The sequence below is a fragment of the Antennarius striatus genome, chromosome 3, assembly GCF_040054535.1.
Source record: "Antennarius striatus isolate MH-2024 chromosome 3, ASM4005453v1, whole genome shotgun sequence".
NCBI classification, from domain to species: Eukaryota; Metazoa; Chordata; class Actinopteri; order Lophiiformes; family Antennariidae; genus Antennarius; species Antennarius striatus.
In genome coordinates this window covers 2,869,785-2,884,425 of record NC_090778.1, presented here as the reverse complement: position 1 = coordinate 2,884,425, position 14,641 = coordinate 2,869,785, and the positions used below count along the sequence as shown (strand labels likewise).

The 14,641-nt window shown below is 41.1% G+C and overlaps 1 protein-coding gene across 2 annotated transcripts in view; it reads left to right on the top strand.

Moving 5' to 3' along the window:
* The window catches only part of LOC137593080 (netrin receptor UNC5D-like), a 172,087-nt gene that overhangs the window by 59,489 nt on the left and 97,957 nt on the right, over positions 1–14,641 (top strand). For both annotated transcript variants that reach the window (XM_068311674.1, XM_068311673.1), the window contains exon 2: positions 12,862–13,077. In XM_068311674.1, the coding sequence (XP_068167775.1) occupies positions 12,862–13,077 (216 nt within the window). The remainder of the gene's footprint in view (positions 1–12,861; positions 13,078–14,641) is intronic.

The window sequence follows — 14,641 nt, the reverse complement described above, 5'->3', positions numbered from 1 at the left end:
TCAGACAGTCTATGCTGTCATAAATTATTTGGCACTTAAATATATATTTTTCTGAGCAGCAGAAACATATATATTTCATATTTTACATACTATGAAAATTTTAATAGATTTGATTTATAATAAAAATTTTGGAAAAATTCATTAAATAATGAAATAATTTAAATGTCAGACAACAGATTTAAATGTAGCTTATTCCTTTAGCCTCTGTCCAATCCTCTTTATTGTAATACATATAGTGTTGTGTTTAGTCCTGTCGGTTCTAACACCACGTGTTGTTAATGGAGTTGCTGGTTGAGTGTTGGCATTTACACAAAGTGACCATTAATGGAAACGTTAATGGTAAATAGCTCTCAGTGAGATCACATGTATCCATTTGCTTTCACCTTAGGAATCAGCAGCAGTAAATCTTCCCTCAAAGAAATCCATCTTATGGGAATCACCGTGTGTGGATTCCTGTTTCAATGCCGCGTTCCAATCTCATAATCCCTGTCTCTTTCCGTCCAGCTCCAACCTTTTGTATCAGAACAGCTCTGGTCATCATTGTTCCTTATGGAAATGAAAAATGTCATCATTTACATATTTTATTAGGAGTTATGTTATTTGTCCCATAATGTTCTGATGAAGCAGCTTTAGACTGAGGCTGAGGACCTCAGTTATATGGGACCTAGGGCCCCCCCCAGATTGGTGCTAGGGATCCAATCACACACCTAGGGACCCCGCAGGTGAGCAAATTGTTTGGGAATATCTGTCTTAACCTGCTGCTGCTGAGTTCCAACAAATTGATGTATGGATATCTGCATGGGTGGATAGTGTAATGGTGCGGGCTAGAAACACTTTGTTCACTGGCTTACAGTTTATTTACTGGTGTTGGTACAATTTCATATGAGAGAAAGTGGTTTGACAGCTTTACACACATGACCAGCATTTTTGACAAACAAGTCTGTGTATTTCCACTAAAATCACACAGCAGCACAAGCGCACCACATTATTTACACATGATGCAGAAGCTATTGCAGAAGCTTTTTCTTTTTTTCTTTTTTTTTAGTATATTTGTCATTTTATTTCATGAATTGATTTGATATAAACAAAATAAAAACATTAAATATGAAAAAAAATGCTTGTACTCGTCAAAACAGCTGTTCAAACAGCTTATTTAAACACAAAATCTCTCAGCGTGAGTATCCAATCACAGGACGTGTACATGTCAGGAAAACGTGAGGCCAGCTAGAAGGCCTTAGTGTCGCCAACTCATGATCTGATTGGCTATCGCATCTGTCTATTTACTAAACATTCCGGTTTACTCATATTGCAGCGACGCCTTCATTCTAGATTCTGAAGGCCCTGGGCAGATTTCATTCAACCTGGCAACACAAGCCACCTGAATTCTGATTGGATAAAACCTCTACAACCTAAAAATAAAAGACTGACCCAGTGTTGGCCTATGTTATGCATCCCAATATATATTTATGCATATATTCCAATATATTTATTCAAAGAAAATCTATTACAATATAATATATTACTTTATCATGAATATTATCTTGATTTTCGGTTATGTTAGACCAGTAGAGAAGGCCTTGCTGGCCCTGACCACCCAACGCTGTTCAGTGGAAATTTTTCCAAGTACAAACAAATTGATTATTTTGCCACATTACACGATGTGCTGGCAAAGTGTAATGTGGTGAGCCTATCCCATAGCCAGCTGGGATAGGCTCGAGTAACACCCGTGAGCCCCAACGTAGAGGAGCAGATAATCATATTATGATTTTTTTATCATTAGTGTAGCTTTGTTATTTGCTTTATTTTCATAATACTTTCAAATAATCTCAAAATCTACATTTTTTCTTCTTTCACTATGTGGTCTGAGGACACCATGAAATCGGAATGGTTGATAATTCTATTACATTCAGTGAATGCTTTTTTTATTAATTACATTTGTAGTATTTACATTTGATGTCCGTTAATTTAAGCTAAGTAAGCAAACTAACAAGGTTAGTGTGTTGCTGACCTAAGACTTCACAAAGACAGTTACCAGCGCTGGAGCGAGTGAACCAGCCCAGTGTCTTTTATACCGCTGAACAATCAGCGTGTTTAATTAGATACCATGATCACAAAGCCAAAGCATCTGCGACATGACAGCCTGGATTGTCTTGTGTTTGAGCCTCCAGCAGTCCTCTGATTAAGCTGCTTCTGATTCATCACAAATACTCCCCAGCAATCACATCACATCACATCACATCACATCACTGCTCATGATGGAGGCAGGAAAAAAGACTTCAAACACTCCATCACATCAGATCTGAACGAGAGGGAGCACTAACTGATGGAATGCAAATGTTTTAAATGCAAAGGTGTGCAGTTCATATCAGATTCATGGTGGGAAAAGTTTTATATAATCAGGAATCCAGCCCACATCTGTATTTTATAATATACAAATACCAACTTTCATGCTTTTTAACTTATCAATAAATTATAGTTTGTGTTACAGTCAACCAATGCTTGATCACAGTTAGGGAATGACCTTTTAGCTGCAAAAGTTTCAAATATTTTTGACAGAGAAAAACAATATAAACTACCCACAGAATGTAAATAGTTTTATTCTCAACTCTATCAATCCATGTTGTGTCCTGTTCTGTTCATTGATGCATGCATTGTTCATCTGAATCTGCATACTAGCATAATCATCCTCCCACCACACACCTGAAATTACATTCCTTTTGATTTTGAGATTTAAAAGTCAATGAAGTTAAGTGTGTGTGTCTCTTCTGTGCTCAGCCTCTCATCATTTTGGTTGTTGATCACTAACGTAACTGGTTCAATTTTTATTATCTATGTCCTACTTCATCTATTCCCTGTATGTCAGAATGTTGAAGTTGAAGACCAGCCTGTGAGCTGCTCTCCATCTCCTGCTGTTGGTCCAGAGACTGTGTTATAGGTGCATGGTGGACCATGATGGTTAACATAGATGATTGTCCTACGAATGGAAAAACTTAACATTTCAAAGTGATTGAACACCAGAAGTGTGTGTTGATGCTCCTGCTGGGCCCTGGAAGTTTCCATCTTCTAACCGCTTTTCTTCAATGTGTTTTTGGACTCAATTGATCTCAAACAATTTTCTCGTAGTTTTCTCAAATACATTTTCTAGTTGCATCCAGATTGAATATAGTGTTAACCTTTTCGGACCGTATTTAAGTAAATATGAATATATTGCAGTTAGGTCATAAAATACTGTTAGATATGGTGTCTTATTACATCCCATGTCAAAGCGGTGATGTATTGTAATTGTCAGTGTTTGTGTGTTCGTCCGTCTGTACATTACTTAGTCCACCAAATATCTTTACAACCATTGCAGATAGAAAGATGAAACAAAAAGCACATTACTTAGGCAGCAAAGGGGATGAAAATGAGATGTTGACCTTGACCTTGACAAAACAAGGTCAAATTTCAACTTTTGTACACTCAGGAACCGGATAAGATTTGAAAAACTAGGGAGAAGACCAGTGTGAGTAAGACCATAGGTCAAAGCTAGTGCTTTGATCAATGACAGTAGGTCATAGCATTAGCTCTGAACTTTGACCTATGCAAGTAGGTCAGGGTAAAATTTTGAATTCAGTGGTGTCGCAGGATGTTGCAGTCTGTGACTGAACTGGTTCTAGTTTTACATGTAAGTGCAAATGAATCGATAAATTTGGCGTTGTATTCGAGATAGGTTGGCTGGCCGTTCTTTATATTGTCCAGAGAAAATGTTCTTGCTTATTTTTTGAAAAAGAAAATAGTCGACACTATGCAATGAAGTAAAATAAGATGCGATGGTAGTGCTTCAGGTAGGATAGCAGGATGAACAAACTGGATCCCCAAGCTGGTGGGGTTCGGCCAACGGAGCTATCACCTCCTAGAAACGCCACTGGTCAGGAAACAGATTGCTACCAAGGCTCGAGACAGACACATATATAACAGAGTGCTCCATGTTGCTGCAGGACCACTGTAGACGGTATTTGATAAGCTTTTTAATTTTTTGTATGTTTGTATGCTTGCCATGTATTCCATTCTAGAGATCATCTCGACTCAAGCTGACTTCCAGTCACAGGTACTGTTGTCAGCCTTACATCTTTAAAGTTTTAGTATTACTTTCCATGTCGGCTTGTTGGAGAATATTTTCAATACAGGATATCATGAGTGGCAGATATTTGATATTTAATAAACAGCCAATATCGGAATATCTGTCCATGAGAAATAAGTAGACAAAGACACACATCTCACAACAGAAACAGGATATGTGAGGAACCCTGTCTCTCTTTCACTTTCTCTCTCTCTCTTGCCCTTTCTGGGAAGTGCAGCAGCCTGTCAATAACTGTCAGAGTCTGCCTCAGTCAATCAGGCCTGTAAGGCTGTTTGTGCCTCTGGTGTAACAGGAGGATCTAACAGAAACAACCATAACTGCCACAGCTCCAGATCTATGCGCTGTAATCACGGGGGAGTCCACCTCTCAAACTGCAGCCTCTCCGGCTGCCTGACAGTGGACACATGCGCCGTGTAATTGCTTTTCATACCATTCAACCTTTTAAAATTGATTACAGGCCTTGTAAGAGGCTTTACTGAGAAGTGTACAGTCGGGGGGTTGAGGGGTGGGTGAGTGGGCATATTGCTCGACAAAGTCATGCTACAAATGTGGGGTCTGTAAACAATGTGTCCGACTCCCTCTTTCATGCAGCGATGCTGCAGGCATTGACTCATCACCACAAAGGGTCTAATCCCTCTGGGCCTGGGTTTGATGGACCACCAGGCAAATGGAGAAAAAAAATAGAGGAAATCTCTCCCTATTCTGAGTTATTTTCTTCACATTAATCTGCAGAGACTGTTCTCTGACATCTTTGTTCAAGTCACCGTGGTGACAAACGTGAAAATAAAAGCATGTGCACCCTGTATATGGACACCCGTATTCGCTTTGTGTGTCACATAATGGCTTTTTGAGTGCTTTTGTACATGCTACTGTATGTACTGAGCAGCAGGACGTCAAGGACTATAATGATTATAAATGGAAAACTTGAATTTTCTCACTTTATTAAACATTAGAGCCGTCATTACAGCTGACATTTAGAGGAAATTTACACTTGCCGTCCTTTATGATTACTTTTACACCAGTTACATTAAATCCGCAGTGAGATTGAGAACGGACTTGGGTTTAAAATACAGCTTCCAGGCTCTCCTTCAAGAATCAAGGTTTCTTTTTTATCATTATAAAATATTTCAGTGTTACCGTACAAGATTATTACCTTTTTATTATGATAGAGTGCAGAGGATATATTTAGGAGTACTCGTGGTTAATGCGTTCTAGGAACGACCCGCAAAAACGAAATTCCGCGGTATAGCGACAAACTATTTATTTGATTATTTTTGGAAAAATATATTGAATGTCTTTATTTCTTCCCATTGCTAAATTAAATGTAGACACAAAATCAGTTAAAAGAAAAAGTAGAGGAAGCCTTCGAAGTGGGAAATCCTGAAATAAATGATGAGTGACAGGAAATCATTGGCATTATTGTAAAGTGATCATCTGAAAACGTAAAATATTGAACGTCTTTATTTCTTCCCATTGTTAAATTAAATCCACGACACAAAATCAGTTAAAAGAAAATGTAGAGAAAGCCTTCGAATTGGGAATTCTTGAAATAAATGATGAGCGACGGGAAATCATTGGCACTAATGTAAAGTATGTGTCCCAGAGATCGCAAGAGTGCCCCTCTGAGATTGTAATAAGGTTCCACCAGAGTTCAGACTCAGGTCAACATGAGAGGAATGTCAAGGAATTTATCCACAAGCATCACAAATGGGATGCGTGTGTTCCTGAACGCGTTCACCCGAGCTTCCGTCCGCTGTGTCTTCAGCACATACATGCTGGAGTTCATTCGCTGGTCTCCTGTGTGCACTGCTTCCTCTTGTATTTATTTTGCAGCTGCTCTTTCTCCTCTGGCGTCAAGGATTAGTCTGACATCTCCTGACGCTATGCCTTTCAAATGAGGAGGACTCTGCTGAAAGTGTGAGAGGGTGCTCACCATGTAAAGCCCATGCTCACTCTGCTGACACTCCTCAGCTTTGCCCTCCGCCTGTCTCAGCTCCTCTAAAAAATCCATGAGAAGCCCCCCCAGTGATGCTGTAGACAGGAGAGAGAGAGAGAATGTGTGGTTTTAGAGGACTTTGGCTGCGGAGGAGCTGTGTGAAATAGTAATGTCCGACTCAGTCAAGAAGGTTGGTAAGGAAAAGAGTATTGTGCTGTCAGCTTGATCTTTCATGAACCCTTCTCTTCCAGTGTCCATTTTAGAGGGCTTTGCGAAAGATTGATGTGGAGGCGAGCTGTCACTCTGATGGCAATGGGTGGATTGGAGTTTAGAGGTGCCTCAGTGACGGTTAATACATTTACCGCCGTAAAAAGAAATTGTTTCTGCCCATTTCTACCTTTCCCAGTAGTTTACCTGGTGTATTGATACTGCCGTAACACCATCCAACTCACGGAATGTTAAACTTTTTGTGTGCAGTTTTCAATTTTAGAGAGATTTATCTGTCTGTTGTTCCATCCTTCTGTTCAAACCTTGCATATATGGTTTCTACTCTATATTCTATTACTTTAGGGATGCATAAACGTCATGTTGGGATGCACAAATTTTTGTTGAAGCACATCCCAGGGATGCACTACTTTCTTGAAGTAAAATGAACTTTGGTCTTTCTGAGAGCACCTTGTCTGAGATCAGCTGAGGATGTCCAAATGACTGCATCCATCCATCCATGCATCTATCCATCAATCCATCCATCCATCCTTCCATGCATAAATGTTCTTGTCTTCAGCCACTCATCCGCCTCATGGGTCATGGGTTAGAAGGAGAGGAAGAAAAATACTGTTTATTATAAATTACTTTATCCACTCCTGTCCATTTTGTACACACAGGTACAGGTGTATCTGTTACAGGCCCTGAAACACACACACACACACACACACACACACACATACACACACACACACACACACACAGGGGTACAGGGGCTTGCAGCTCTTCTCTGGTACACCCTATGGGCAGCTTGTGGGGTATGGTGCTTTGCTCAAGGGCACCTCGGCAGTGCTCAGGAGGTGAACGGACACCCCTTTACTGTCTGTTCACGCTCCAGGCTTTTTTGATCCACACAGGATTTGAACCTCTGGTGGTCTTCCGTTCCCCAGCCGAATAATTAGTGGATTGCCCCTACGCTAGAGCCTATCTCAGTTGGCTACGGGCAAGAGTTGGGCTACACCCCGGACATGTCGCCGGTGCATCATTGGGCCACATAAAGTTCAAACAACCACCTACGGACAGTTTTGAGTGATCGGTTCAACTGGGCTGCGTGTGTTCAGAGGCAGCAGGAAGCTGGACAACCTGGAGAGAACCTACGGGAGAACGTACAAAATCCACACAGACAGGAATCAAACCTGAAACCTTCTTAGTGAGAGTCAACAGCGGTTAACTGTACCACTCTGCAGCCTCCACATGTTGGCAGTCACAGAAAATTCAAAATGGCATGAGATTTTATGTTGTAAGCAGGATAGATCCCAAAAGCTTCGGCTGTAAAATACAGGATGAGACATTTCATGCTATCCAGGAAAGCCATGACCCCTATAACCAGCTTCATTAAACTGTCAGTGTGGTGTTTGTGTGTGATACCTGCATACTATCGGATGTAGTTAAAATGATGGACCCCAGGGTGAACTGGTTTCAGGAGTCTAGGGCTTGTCTGGTAAAGCTCTGTGACTTTACTCTCCACCATTAAAACTTCCTCTCAATCCCTCCTTGCATATCCAAACAGGCCCTAATGCTGGCTGCCCTGGCATGTCTCTGAGAGACTGTTGATTTGAATCTTGTTTTGTTCAACACCCGGTCCCCTGGCTCCCAGACATTGTCAGCCAGCCTGAGCCGTAGGTAGTGCCACCCGTCCCCCGGACGCAGATTGGTACCCGGGGCATTTATCAGTTGCAGGTCCGCTGCTCTGAGCCTCATGTTAAGTCAGGTGGAAACCTGTGCTTGGCAGCAAATAGGGTGAGGGAGCATTTTAGAGACAGTGTTAAAATTAACCAGTGTAATGAGGAAATAAGTGACTTATTGACGCATCGTAATTTCCTTCATTAAGGCTGATATTTATGAGCAGCCATCACGGATGAAGCAAGCCAAAGCTCCGACTCCGGCTCTAGCTTTATGGAGCGTGGATTGTCACCTTGTTCTAATTATTGGCTACCTTTGAATGTGCTGAATGTTTGAACGTGAAGAGAAAAAAGGACACGGCACATCATTAGATGTTGTTGCAACAGGAAAACTAAGAGGCTGGTCGGTGTCAGGTTATTTTTAATCATCATAGCAGCAATTAGCTGATTAGAACGGTGCTGAGAAAAGGTGCAGGATGCGGGGGGATTACATGCCCCAACATTAAATGTGTTAGCACTTTAAATTATGCTGGAGTAATGTTTCTCTCTGGATGAACGCTTCCAGTTTTATCAGTAGGCTACCATCTGAATATGTGAAAAGAAATAAAAGCCGTGCCTCTGATCCGTAGTCACCCCTGTTTATTAGTCACTAACAAGCTGAAGACAAATTAAAAAGATTTTTTAATCATCATATCCATCAGATTGGTGACTGGGTGGTTAATCCTCTCGGGTTGGAAGGTCTTGAGAATAGTAGTAGAAATTAACATTAGCACAAGCTGAAATCTTAAATAAAAATGTCATTATTGGGAATTAAAAGTGTCTCTAACTTTAAAAACCCTTAGATAAAGCATTAATGTCATTACACGCTATGTTAGTAGACATCATATCCAGACTGATTGCAAATTAATGAACAACTAAAGGACACCATTTTTATTTAAAACTAATCTTTTGTAACTATTACTTCAGGTGTTGATGAGTTCAGCCAACAAAGAATTTTCTCAGAATAAGTGAAAATATATATATTTCTGACAATTTGCAACTACAATACAGCAAAAAACAAATGAAAGAGTGAAACTTGCCTTGATGTAGATCATCTTTTCAAACACTCCTCAGTTTTCCTCATCATTGCTTCATGTAATTTATTTCTTCTTAGTTAGGTTTCACTAATCAGCATAGATCTGTAAAAATCATCTAAAACAAGTCGCAAGTAGTGCCTCTGTCTTATGTAGGAGAGATTTAGTGATCATTCTGCTGCTACAGCCTGACCGCAGTAACTGCAGCGCTCCAGAGGACCTGTAAACAGCAACAACAACAAACACTGAATCATTTCTTATATTTCACTGCGTGACCCTCCCCCAAGACAGCCCTGAACTATCTCTATTAATTACTAAGAGTGCAAACCTGTGTTTACACCTATAGGGCGTCAGTCAACATCCAAGGTCGTTCAGGGAATGGTAACCACATAGCAACCAATCCGATCAGGAAGTAAGATGCAACCCACGAAGGTCATAACTTTTCCCTTTATTTTTGAGTTTAGTTTATGTGTCGCCCCAATTTCCCTGTCCCATTCATGTGACAAAAGGTACCAATATGTTTACTGATGAAGAGGAGGGCTGCGGAGCATCCTAAATATTAGTTTATCCAGTGATGTTCTGCAGACTGGATGCACGGTATTAACAAAAACCAGGAGGAAGCCGGTGAAAGTGTCTTTACGCTTATCAGAAATCACAATTATTGCAAATGCAATCCCAGAAGTAGGAAGGAAAGGTTCTTCTCGCGGTGAAATACGACTTTAACTCACTTTAGCTGGAGTATTTCTTATAGTCATCACTTTGTTGTCTTCATTTAGCTGTGTTCAGGAGCTAATGAAGCTGTTGTATTCTTAATCTAAGCACTAAAATCTCTATTCTAAGGTGTCATAAAGCTGCAAATGCGACACTCTTTTAAATGAACCATAACAGGCAGTAAAATGATGAACATAAAGCTTACAGGGACCTGTGTGTGATAGTTGCTTTTCTGGCTTGCTGCTACAGTCTACCCCAGAGCATCCTCCGCCTAGTTTATTTAAAAGTACTTTCAATTTTTATTGTTTTGTTGGAATTGTCATCTTGAAGTTAATCCTAGATATTATTAATCCAAACCACTTCTTTCTAAGTACACGTTATATACTATATTACTTAGCAGCACCGTTGGTACAATGCCCACGTTTCTCTGTCTGCTGTTGATAGATACTTTTCTTATTAGTTCCTGCTGAGCAGGAAAAAGTTCGCTTTTTTGGAAGGAAATGTCTCAAATGCTTGGCAGAGACTCAGCACAGTGTGCAGATGGACTTCAACGACGTTCTTAAGAAAATAGCTCTCCTACGCTGAAGTGTTGACACAAGTCACGCAAGTTAAACAAAGAAGTTTGCCTCAACAGTTTGCCTAAAGTAGAGAGTGATAATATGCTGCTTGGCATTTTAATATATGTTTAAGAAGAGTAAAAGCTTCAATGCATAATTGGTTTGCATAATTTACCCAAGAGCTGAGACGGGTTTCAGTTTGCTTCCAAATGTCATTCTGTGTTTGGACACAGAAGGACCAACATTCTCCTGGAAAGACAATTTAAACTGTCTGTGATTTTCAAAAGTTCAAATATGATCACCTGGTGAATTTCCTCACTGCTTATTCTTTTATTTTTTTTGTTACTGCATGTTTTTTTTTCTGAATGTATAACATGAATATATGACTAGCTATTAATATATCTAAGGCGCCGTGGGTGGAAGTGTGGTTGAAAAGCAATTTAAAGTCTGACAGGAGTCAATTTGTGTCAGAAGTGTGCGCTGGCAGAATGTCCTCTAGTTTCATCTTCTGTCTCCAAACATAGAATCCGGTTTGTCTCATCCGCCGTCGTATCAGCGAGAAAAAATCCAGTGTGCATCTGCTTTAGCTCGGTTTTCAAGCTGCCATGCACTGATTACAGAAATATGTTGTGTTGATTGTTGTCATATTTCTCATTACGATGTCACACCTGTGGTTGGAGTGTGTTTCCTTCATTCTCCAGACACAATTAGGTGTTATTAACTTGCTTGTGTTATATCCAATTAAATAACATTTCACACAAAATGTCAAAAATAATGTGAAACTAACACAACAGACCATAATGTCATTGCTGTGTCTGCAGGCGTGGATGGAGACCAGAGTCCTGCTGGTCTGTTGAATCAAACGTTTCTCTGATTGAGTCTCTGGGTCTCAGTTTGAACACACAGTGTGTCTAGACCGTCCAATGATCAATGATCAAAAACCTGGAATGGATCAAATGTGAGACTTATCCTGCTGTCAGTACACCAATAATCTGTCCCACTATAACCAGTCTATACAGCTCCTCTGACCCACTATAACCAGTCTATACAGCCCCTCTGACCTACTATAACCAGTCTATACAGCTCCTCTGACCCACTATAACCAGTCTATACAGTCTCTCTGTCCCACTATACCCAGTCTATACAGTCTCTCTGTCCCACTATAACCAGTCCATACAGCCCCTCTGTCCATGTCCGTCCCAGTAGAAAACCAGTCTGTTTTACCTGTCTATACCACTAGAACCAGTCTGTTCTACCTGTCCGTCCCACTAGAACCAGTCCGTTCCCACTCTCTTAAAGGCGGAGCTACGTTCCAGAGGTCCTTCTGGCCCTCCACTGACACTTTGCAGCATTATTTCTCTTTCTGTCCGTGTTTCGACACGACGAATCAGACCTGAGCGCTCCATCACAGTTTATCCGTTCACATAGAACGTAAGTGTCCGTGTCTTCTGAGCGAGGGTTTATTAGAGGGCGTCTACCCCACCCTGCATGTTCCCTGCCCTTCATTACTGTCACCTACTGAGCACAGAGAAGTCGGGGTATGCTGGTGGAATGAACAGCTGGATGAGGCGTTTGTGGCCACAGGAGATGACATGTTCTCGTCCCGGAGAGGCTCGTCAGCGTAGCGTTTCCACGCATTCACCAACCTGCCTGTTTGTTTTATGCGTGCCCTCTCTTTACACCTCCATCCATTCATTTACCCATTTAACAAGGACAACATTGATTGAGAGAGGTGGTGAAAGGGCCGATTCGATTTCAGAGGACAGAATTGGATTTGATGGTGGGACATAATAGCTTTCATGGGCTTTTACTGCACTGAATAGCTTAGCCGCGGCTGCCTTGATGGGACTGAGGTTTAATTCTGAGACAGATCCCGGGGATGGCAGGAGGACAAACATCCTGTTTCCTTTTGTCCCGGCTCATAGAGCCCCCCATGTTCTACCCGCAGAGGCAAGAACACAACGCCACATGAGGCTGAGACCTAAATCAAAATTGAGAAAAAAATTTAAAAAAAAGAAATCCCAATCTCGTGTTCTCACAATCTGTGTTTCCAAAACTGCTCATATCGATGTGCTGCCGAGATGAATGGTGACTGTGAACTGGGTCAGGTGAAAGCAAAGTGGTAACCTGCTGTGAATTATCATTAAACACCGCGGCACATTGGTTGTGCTTCAAAGACTGTTTGTGTGCGGACCAAAATCCAGGTCTTGTGGTGGAGATAAGATGCATTCATTCTCCTGAGCCACAGTTAGAGTCATCAGTCCACACCTGATTCATCTCCATTTGGTGTGCTCTGATTCCATTTCATCTGCAAATTGCTGTGTGGAGAACAGTCTCGCCAATGGAGGACAAATTGTACTCTGTGTTTATTTTGCTTTTCTTTATTATGTGAGCTTTCAATGAATGGAGAGGGAGAACATTGTTCATCAACCTTTCATTTTAGTCGCTTTTCTACTGCCCTGGGAAAAGAAAAATGTTCTTGGAAGGGTATTTCACAACCAAACATGTCAAGCGTTCGTTCATTTCAGACCTGTTGGCTGGAAGTAGAGTAACAGAGTAATTGGGTGTTTACTTACAGGTGCCACTGGGGATGCTCACTCCGATTCTCTTCCCTCAGCGCAGGGCACCCTGCCGCATTTCATTCAGGAGCCGGAAGACGCCTACATCGTCAAGAGCAACCCCATTAAGCTGCGCTGCCGGGCCACACCTGCACTTCAGATCTTCTTCAAATGCAATGGGGAGTGGGTGCACCAGAACGAGCACTTTTCCCACGAGTACAAGGACCTCAACACCGGTAAGAACTTGTGCTGACATAAAATATAAGCTGATGACTTCGTAGTATTCACACTGGAGGCCCGCAGTCAGCTTGTGACCAGGGAAAATGCTGTTTTTAACACCGTGGTATTGTCCACAGCTGTTTAAATCAATCCACTGGACTTGAAGAAAGTCTCTGGAGACGTTTCGCCTCTCATCCAAGAGGCTTCTTCAGTTCTGAAGGTGGCTGGTCTTGTCCCTGCTTATTAACCCCGTGGGGTGTGGTCAGTGCTATTCACACACCAATGACCATAGTTGAAACCCGTCTGACTCCTCAACAATGGTTGATGTGGGTGCCAGGGGTTGTCAAAGGGGGCCGTTGAAATCGAGCCCTTGTATACTAAAGAGGCTCATTAGCATAAGACGCATTGCCTGGGTTAATCTACTGAGACATTCTTTTTGGGAGTTTCCAAAGGACCTGATTGCAAGTTGGTGAAAGGTGATGTCGCTGAAGAACTGAAGAAGCGTCTTGGGTGAGAGGCGAAACGTCTCCAGAGACTTTCTTAAAGTCCAGTGCATTGATTTAAACAGCTTTGGATAACCATGACCTGGATAACTGAAAACCTACACAGACACCTTGATAATGTGTAATGATGATATTTGGGCTGGTTTTCAATCCATCGTCGCTATCACGTATCCAGCTACGTGACAAGTTCTTCAGAAACACAAACCTTCTTAAACTGATCCATTCAGTGTTTAATGTTCTCCCCGCAGCAGCAAGATGGTCAAATGTTTCCACTCACATGGCTACATAAAGTTTTGTTTTCTAACTTTAATTTACACAATTAAAATGAATAAGTGTTGCTTAATTAAATATTTTCCAGGTAAGACAATTTCCCTTTTTTGAGCCAAACTGTGAGAAATATTGTAATTATCAAATGTAATTTTAGTCATGCATACCTTGGATGGTCAGTTTGTTCCTTTATCAGCAGGATTACCCATTGAGTTAAGGGAAGGATTGGGGCCAAGAACAATTTGAGTTTCTTCAAAATTTCCAAGGTGTTTATCATGTCATTTCCAGTACCCTATATTCACCTAAAACTACACAAAAGCACAACAATCCCTGTTGATTAAAAAAAAAAGACTCTGTATGTGTAGAAGCTGATCTTTAATAGGATATTATATGGTGATGAATACGGCTATAAACAGGCTCAGTGTGACCTGTTTGAATCAAGATTTTTGGTGGAGATCCAGATCTTATAAAAATGAGGACTTTAAGGCCTTGATGCTGGAATGAGATCCAGTGGTTTTCTTCTCCAGTGTGTAATTTATATAAGTGTGATCCAACACCGCAGAGACAGCAGTGCTCATATAAGATTAACTGACTTACAGTTATGTAAGAGCTTTGTGTGCTCAGAAGGAAAGTTTCACAAATAAAGCCATCTAACAGTAGTTATGTGTGGGAAATGCATTTGGACAAACATTTGCAGGAAATTAAAGCTATATTTCTATTTTAAGGAGATTATTTTCATCTCCCTCTGATTTCTAATTACTCTGATCGTTGCTGCAGCAGGGGCCGGAGAGATCCGTAATTTTTTACTTCA